General features: G+C 43.6%; 1 protein-coding gene across 1 annotated transcript in view; it reads right to left on the bottom strand.

Annotated features, from left to right (window-relative positions):
• Positions 1-1996: 1996 nt before the first annotated feature.
• The window catches only part of LMX1B (LIM homeobox transcription factor 1 beta), a 103826-nt gene continuing 96784 nt past the window's right edge, over positions 1997-9038 (bottom strand). Inside the window, exons 4-8 of the mRNA XM_069771463.1 lie at positions 7004-7182; positions 5917-5994; positions 5448-5514; positions 4422-4583; positions 1997-2676 (exon numbers count right to left, since the gene is read on the bottom strand). Coding sequence (XP_069627564.1) covers positions 2519-2676; positions 4422-4583; positions 5448-5514; positions 5917-5994; positions 7004-7182 — 644 coding nt within the window. The 3' untranslated portion in view covers positions 1997-2518. The remainder of the gene's footprint in view (positions 2677-4421; positions 4584-5447; positions 5515-5916; positions 5995-7003; positions 7183-9038) is intronic.

Below are 9038 nucleotides of genomic sequence, written 5' to 3'. Positions count from 1 at the left end.
ACAAACGTTTCTAATGTGCCATATGAAATCTGCTTGCTTTCTGCCCTGCAAGCAGTGAGGATCACCTGAGTTCTTTATAGATGTTTGCTATCATGCAGAGAGAAAGGAAATTGTTATTTATTTTGATACACAAGGAAAGAGAAAAATAACTGAACGGGATGGGTGAGAAAAGAAAATTCTTCCAATTTCAAAACATATGCAGGGGCTCACAACCTTCAACTGAAAATACACTTCCCTGTCAGAAAGGGACGGACCCATCTCCCTGGGCATGGCAGCCTGCAGTTCGGGCTGCCATGGTGGAGGGAGGAGATGGGAACCTGCAGGGAGGGGAGCACCACCCTGGCATCCTCGCAAAGACATCAGCCCTTTCGCTCGCGAAGGGCTACGTGTGTGGCAGATGGCAGGTCTGCCACCGTGCAGCGGCGGGAAGGGCTTGCCTTGGGTCTGCGCTTTGCTCTCCTGCACTGCACACGCATAGTCTTCTCCCCTGGTGCTTTCCTCTCCTCCACAGAGTGAAAATGCACACATTTATCTTGCAAATAAAACTTTGCTTTCTCAAGAAACCTCTAACACGCTTGGTCCACATTTCCACTCTGGGGGGGGAATGCGATCTTATTTTTTTCTTGGACCTATCATCTGATCCTTACCATCCACTCCTCTGGAACGCAAGGAAGACCTTTCTCCATCAGTGAAGGGGTGGGCAGCCATCCGCGGGGCTCTGCAGCAGGACCCCCCTCTGCCAAGGCCATGGTGCCCCGGCATTCAGCAGGGCTGCTCTCTCCCCAGGTGCTGAGGCTGCGGGGGCCCTGCTTTGGCCTGACCCCCCCTGCAACAGGAGTCCCAAAGCCCAGCACTTCTGCAGAAGGTGCTGAGCCCCACGGGAGACTGCGGCGCTGGCCTAGTACCAGTCCTCAGCCTGGAGGAGTCGGATTAACCAATGCTTTGGACTTGTTTTCGGCTATTATGGTCAATAAATTAAAGGTATTTATTTAAGAAAGTGCCTATCCTGCCAATCTTTCCCCATGAGCTCTATTTTGAACACACCCTATAATTACTGATATTACCCTGGCAAATTTTCCCCATGAAGTTTTCTCCACTAAGAGCCATGACTGTACTTGTCTGCCTCTCCACATTATAATTATCACCAGGCAATATTTATAACTATACTATTATTATTTATGATATTTTATGCCCTACAAAAACCTATATGACATATGCTCAAACTTCAGCATCTGAGACATTCAGACTTCAGCTGGGACATTGCCTTCAATTTTTGTACTTGTTCTTCTTACATTTGCACTAATAGGTTAGTTGGAGTATTTATTGTAAATACAGGAGTCCTGTCAGTGTGAAACCTGCAGGACTTGGATTAGACTCCAGCTCAACGTACCTAAACCTCCCATTGCGATCTCTCTCATTCTTTTTATTCCCCAGTTGGTGCACATTTCAGGACTTCTGATGGTTCAGGCTAGAACTGTATATCATAGATTCTTGCTGAGGCGAGATAATTAACTAAAGGAGTGCTTAATTATTCCAGATGGACAATGGAGCGCAGCACATTTATGCCTCATGCAAAACATAAATAAACAGAACAGAATGAACAACACATGTTTGCCAATCATGGTCTAGACTTGAAATTTGGCACTGCAATACTTACAAACAAATGTAAATGTTTTATTCTCACACTTCAAAAAAAATTAAAACTCTGTCTTGTAAGCACCTTTAGTTTTAATTATTTAAGATCAATACTAACCTAAATGCCTCTGTCCCTAACATGCATCTCCTCTCCAGGGTCATAGACCTTTCTTATTATGAAATCACTGGCTTTCTCCACAAATATTACTGTTAACCAGTTTCCTCAGTATCATATGCATAAGGGCTATAAACTAATGAGCAGATCTAGGTTATGTAGAAAAAGTGTAGAAAGGAAACAACGTTGAACGTCACATTTACATTAACTTCTCACAGTTCAAATGGCAATTTATCCACAACATAGTATGAATCATGCAGTAAGAAAAGGGAGGAATCTCCAGTTTCTTTGATTTATTTGTCATATGGTCGACTGATGTCAGTATCAGTGGCTTTAAAAAAAAAAGTTTAAACATCCAAAAGAAAGGAAGAGAGAAAGGAGGAAAAGGTCTAGCTTTCCACAAAATCCATTTCCTTTACAACGATGAGCTCAAACCAAACCAAACCAAAGGCTGCTGACGAGCAGGGTCTTCTGTTCCTTCCGTGCTTGTCTCGTGGTCTGGTGCAAGCTGGGAATCAAGGGTATGGGACTGGTGGGTGCATTTTGTTTATATATATATATATATGTATGTATGTAAGTAGGTATTAATATATATATACATACATACACATATATGCACACAGATACAGTCTTCCTAAAAATGCTCTTTGCAGTCCAGAGGCAGCAGGAGTCACTGTGAAGGAAGAGCTGGGCAACATATGGCTGTAGAGTCTGCACTGGAAAAAGTCACTGGCTAAATATACGCCGGCTGTTTGTTTTCTTTTATTTTCATGAGGCGAAATACGAGCTCTGCATAGAGTACAGCCTGTCAATGGGGTTTCCTACTCTAGCCTGCATGGAGTTAACTTCGGAAGAGGCAAGAAAACAGTCGCTCAAGCTAGTTAAAGAGGTATCACTGTCGATATCATGAAAAATGGAGTCGTTTCCTGCAAATGAAACGTATATGTTAAGCTGGATTCTGTGCAGCCGGAGGAGGACACAGTACACACGGATGCTCATATGTTGTGCGCTGCAGCAAAAGGGAATGCTCCTGGTTTTGTTTTTACACGTTAACATAATTTTGCTCTAAGGGTCTGACCTACAACGAGGAAGGCTAGCAACCAATTGACAGAGTTCAGCTGGCAGCAGTGCCACTCAAACCTGCCAGGATTTAATTTATACTTCAGTTAGCAGCACAAAAGAGAGTCTTGGCTGACGACAGGAGCAAATGGTGCCGGGGAGGAGCAGGTCCCCGGCTCTCCGTGAGCTGGGATCCGGCATTTGTGGGGGCACCGGGACCGCTGAGGAAGGTGGGACCAGACATTGAGTGCCCACGACAGGGAAAAGTGGTCTGAGAGCCATAACCAGTAACGGTCTTCCTTTACACACAAGGTAAAAGACAGATCTACAAATGCAACAGGACCCAGGAGGAGACCCAGCTTCCCTGGCCTCAAGTTGTAAATATGCTTTCACTTCAGAAAACTCCACTCTTTTGGGGCTGGTTTGGAACAGCACCTTTTATTTCCCTTAGCAACCAAGATTTCAGCTTACTTCAACTCCTAAGGTACCAGAAAGAGCTCTAGCTCAAGTCCTGTGAGCACTAAGAAAGTGTTAGTCCGGCTCTTTTTCCTCATGCACTCATTTGAAATGGCTTTGTGCTATCTCCTGTACTTGTTTTGGAGCACAGAACCTGCCTCTCAAGGAGTTTTGCTTAGAAAGCCAAGCAAATTGTTAGCAACAAAATCACAAGCCACCTAATGCTCATTGGCACTTCAGATGTCCTCAGCTCCTTACAGGATTTACCAAAATGCCTGGTGTGTACCATGGACTTGTCTCAGTGGGAAAAAGTAATAACACAGACCCAAAGCAGATTTCTTATTGGCCTGTGCATGCCGTGCTCATGAAAGTGATATGCACGTGGACCTCTACAATGAAGTGCTCCTGGTCAGCAGAAACGAATCTGACGTAACAGGCCCTTGTGGGCTACAGCAAGGCCAATAATCACAGTCTAAGTCCTCTTAATTTTTATTTAAATGCCACACTGCAATTGTCCAGAATCAATTATTAGGCATTTAATGCTTGTGATGTGTTTGGTGTACCTATCCACTTGATGGTGTGTGGTCAGGAAATCATGAAAGCAAACCATCATCTTGATTTTGGGCAGAGAATAAAATTACGCAGGAGAATTGTCCTGTGGTGACACATCTCTCAGTAGCTCAAGAACTGTTCTGTAACAAATCCATGCATCCAATCTGAGGGATCTTACAGGGGTGGTTATTCATTTTGGAATGAATAGATTACTTCTCTTTATTGAAGGCACTTTTTTCCCAAAGCTTCTAAGAAAAAGGAAAAACTTGTGAGGGAGCTACAATTTGGTACTATTTATTTTTCAATGTCTTGGATAGTGGTTTAAAAAAGTGGTGCTGGAGAGGTGATGTTGCTTGGTTTATCATTTATCAGAATTATACTGTGAAATATTTCTGAAGAGTGTCCAGAGCCTGGGAGGAGCTCTCTTCTACCCCCTTATGTGTACATGAAAATATACAAACAAAACTGACTAGTACAAATTCCCTGGTACAAATCCCAGAAAAAAAAAACATTATAAAAGCAAGTAACTCTACTGAACCTGTGGTGTGTGAACCAGCATAGGAACCCTGCTATTTCTGATGCGGCAGAATGATGCATGCCTTACCATAAGGGTTCATGTGGTCGCCTGGCATTTGTGGAGGGGTAAGACCCTGCTGAAATGGGTCTGTGCCATAACTGCTTTGATCCATTGCTACAATCTGCTGCTGTGGTGGTGCAAGTGGCGTGTAAGATGTCATCATCCCTTCCATTCGGTTGGACATTACTTCTGCAAAGCAAACAGGAGAGCACAGTCACTGCTTAGGAACAAAGAGGCAGCAGACAGTAGCATCAGTGGCAATACTGAACCCGAGCACAGAGTGAACGCAGCTAGGTGTGTCCTGTCAATCAGAGGAGCCTTCCAAATTTTGCCTGAGTACATCCCTGAGCAGTAACTTGAACAACTTGTAGTTTCTGACTATATAATTTCTGGAGCTCCGGGGTGCTGGACCGTATCTTCCCAAAGCCCATCCTGTATGTGACATTGCCCTATTATTCTCTAACTTCTGTTGGTACCAGTTTTTCTGGCTCTGCATAAAGAGGAGGATTTGAGGCTGCAAGGCCTTGGGAGTTGGAGAACCTCAAGAGCATACACAGAGCAGAAGGGCAAGCCCTGGTGCCTCTGCACAGCTCCTGCCCCACGGTGCAGCCAGCTGCCAGGGCACAGGAGGGGCTCCCTGTGCCTTGGCTGTGGCAGCAACGCTGATGCCCTTGCGAGGACTCTGCAGATGCCCAGCTGAGCATGGTCCCCCTTTCTTCAGGAGAAAACAAACTAGAGGATCTACCTAGAGTGAGCCTCCTGGAGACTTCCTCCAGTGAAAGCTCCTCGCTACTGCACATTTCTTCTAGAAAGGCAGTAACAGCTTCTGTGTCAGCACCTCCAGGGTCTGGCCCCATGGGAGAGCTCTGGGGTAACCTGGGGTGGGCACTCAGACACAGCACATCTGTGTGTTTCCACTGACAATGGCACACATTATCCACAGACTTGTGCATGCCCTGTATGGCTGTACTTCAGACATTATGTGGGAATGGCACTTCAAGAAACCTTGCAGATTCTTTTCCCCTTGCTTTGCCTTCATCACAAATCCCTTACCTTGCCCTAGTCGCTGTGAGTTTTGTTGCTCCTGCTGCTGCTGATGCCTTCGTGCTAGTTTTTTCATCTGAATAAAAGAGGAAGAACAGAACAATGTCACAGCTCTGAATACAACAATTTTGTTTCCTTACAAAACTCTCTGCAAACATCGAATCAATTAATACAGAACATTTATATTCACGCACACACCACTGTGGGTTCAGTTTCATTTCTAAGCTTAAACATTTCAGTTTCCAGTTCATATTTGCATGCAAAATTTACTCCCAACCTCATGTTGCTTTGAGCACACGAACTTAAATGTCTGTGTTTGAAAGTTGCCTTTCTTGTATGGATGTAGACAGCAGTGCATGCAAAATATGTACAGTTCAGTCCCTGGGACCTCTGGTATGTACTACATCTAGGGGGAGGGGGAAATCTGTGTTGGAGGACAATTTGTGTTTTACTTTTGAGAACTTGACAAACAACCTACCTTTGCTCTTTGGTTTTGAAACCAGACCTGGACAACTCGCACACTGAGTCCTGTTTCAGCTGCCAGTGTTTCTCTGACCTACAGGAGGGAATGTTTAATGATGTAATTTTTTAATATTTTTTAAAAAAACTAATCAGTTATGTTAGGAGGAATATGCCTGTACTTAACAATAAAAACTGCTTGTACAGAATTACTTTTTAAAATTCCTCATATTTTTGCATAGTTTGTTCAAGGTCTGCCCTTCATGTCGCTACCAGTTTCATAAGTACTGAACAAATAGTCTGAGCTATGTAAAATAACACTAAGTCATTTCATGATTTTTATTTTACCCATAAAACAGTTCTGTGCAAAAAGATATAAATTTGGCTGTGAACAATTTTCATATTCTTGAGGTACAATTTCATACTTTAAAATGGCAAAAAGGCACATTGCACTTTCCCAAAAGACGTACTTTGTGTGTCAGCAGGAGAATGTAACTTTTTGCAAAAATGACAGTTTTCAGAATGCAACTCCCATTTTTTTCCAGCCAAACTTAGGAGGAAACAGTTACCTGGGTTGCTTTTCACAAAGATTTGATTTTCACCAGCTTCACCAGTGAAGCAATACATTATACCTTTCCCTAGCGGCTATAAACAAGATCAACAGCAAGGTTAAGTTTCATAAAAAAGCAAGACTGGAAGGACAAGTAGTGTGACCAATGCTGAGCACCCATCTCGCTGGACAGTGACTCCCTCTGCGGTGGGAAGGAGAAGGGCAAAAGCCACTTGTTTACCTGGGCTCTGATAGTCAAAGCCTACTTCATGTTTGTAAGAACCAAATATTGTTGTTCAGCAGGAATCAGGCACGGAGCTACTCTGCATACCGTGGGTGAATATCCAGAAATAACGATGAGCTGGTTGGTCCTAAGCTGCTGATGGCTCCAGGCTGAGATGGTATCTGGGTGAGCATCGCCATACGCTGGCCTGGTCTCTGTGTTCACCCCAAGGCGCCTGCTGCTGTACCGGGAAGGGGCAGGGGGCTATCTGACCCTGTCACCCCCCGGGGCCTGCTGTCAGAGCTGACTTCAGCTCCCCAGTGAAGCACCTACCTTCCTACAGGGTTTGGAAGACACTTCAAAGGATGCTTTGAATGCTCGTCTCTGCTGCGTAGTAAGTATTGTCCTTGGTCGTTTAGGTCTTCTCGGGTCCTTCCCATCATCGCTTCCTTTTCCTTGGGTTACTTGTCCTTTGGTGGGCTTAACGTCTCCATCTTCATCATCGCTTTTAACTGGTGAAAAATAAACAGGATATAAAATTGTACTTGTTCCACCAAGATAACAGGGTGTTTGAGAACTGCTCTTCAGCTGCCAAACTGGTCAACAGGTTCAACTATTACCCCATGTTTATCTGAATACCTAAAGCAACTGCGGGCAGGAAGAGACTATCTTAGATTTGCATGCACTGCCTAAATCAAATGCCACAAAAGCATAAAAGTGTGTTTAATTTTTAATTGAGGGCATGGGACTGATCAAGGGATGGAAATTCGGAATATGCTTCAATACTTCCAGGAATCAGGCACAAAGAGACTTTGTGCCCTTCTGGCTTCGTTTGGTCCCCTGTGTGCTCACCTGCTGCAACCACACCAACTGATACACAGCTTTCCCTTCACAGCAGAGCCACTTCTTCTCCCAAAGCATTACTTGCAGGGAGGTATTACTGCCCGCACCGCTATGGCAGCAAAACAGTGTAAACGCAAATATCACAAAAATACCTCAAAGTCTGTTTAGCTAAATATAGTGTAGATTCCAGTTATTGTTCTGAATATTTTGAAGCTCTAGAGATAATATAAACTTTGCCATCTCATTTCTGTATCCCACAGAAAATAGCAGCATTCTTTCCTTGTGTATTACAATGTGTCTATATGTGCATGCACGAATTTTTCTTTCTTGGTAAATACATACAATATGTACATGCTCGTGTAGACCAAACAGATTATTTGTATTTTCTATAGTTAAATTCTGAATAGTCGTACAATCTATTACGTGTGTTACTATATTGTACTGGGAAATCTCAATTGCAGTGGCAAAGGTTGAAGTACAAATTTTGTTGTGAAAAACAACTTTTCAACTCAGCATATTTTATTTCACCAGACTACTGATTATTCTTCCAGAAAACTTTAATGTACTATTACAGGGACTTCAACATAAAAAACCATACTGCAATTTTTATATACTCAAAGATTACATTTGGGGAATTAACAAGTTAGACTTTAATTCATTTTAGGGTCTGATTATTATACACCTAGCAATCTAATCACCTTTTACTTTAATAAGCATCTTTTGCCTAATGATTAAAGAGAAGTTCAGTCATTTTAATAACCATGACATTATTAACTTTCCAGCATGCCTTTTCTAAGGAAAGGTTTGTGAGGATTAATATTGCTCACTGGAGAGTTACTTTTGTGTCCAGTGGATAAATATTTGATTGGAGAAGGACACATTCTCAGCCAGGGCTATGTGAAATCATTTGCTCTCACACAGGCATCTGGGAGAGCTGTGTTTTCAATGTATTAGACAATGGGAGACAAAACATCCCATTTAATTTGTCAACTTGTTTTTCAGGTTTGGGTTTGGCTAACAGAGAATAATGAGGAAAAAAAAGCATCTCCAGGAGTAAGAAACTACGCCTTGTGCCAAGGGGAAATAAAATTGAAACCAAGGTTGTTTTGTGCCACTGTGGTAGCTTACTGCTGATCACAAAATAGAAAATCTGGTCCTGAAGGAGAGCCCACCCATGCCCAAAGCAGATCTCAAACACAGTCGGCTGGCAAACAGCAGCCACCAGTGCCAGCGCAGTGAGTAAGGAAGGCAGGGGAAGAGGATCCCCATGCCCATCGCTGCAGCATGGGGACAGCCCTGCACACGCAGCTTTTCGAAGGGGGTTTGTCTGGGCACAGACAGGCGGACAGCAGGATGCTGAAGTCAGCGATGAGAATGACATGCTGAAGGGCAAGTAGAAAACTCACATGCCTCAGGCAAATTCACAAAGAGCCCAAACCCTGTGACATGAGATTTACCGAGCAGAGCACTCAAGGTCCTGCAAATACAGTATGGCGGTAAATAACATGCTGCTCCAAGAAAGGCC

The sequence above is a fragment of the Haliaeetus albicilla genome, chromosome 26 (genome assembly GCF_947461875.1).
Source record: "Haliaeetus albicilla chromosome 26, bHalAlb1.1, whole genome shotgun sequence".
In the NCBI taxonomy this organism is placed as follows: Eukaryota; Metazoa; Chordata; class Aves; order Accipitriformes; family Accipitridae; genus Haliaeetus; species Haliaeetus albicilla.
Note: the sequence above shows the minus strand (reverse complement) of the source record. Positions and strands in the feature narration are given on the sequence as shown.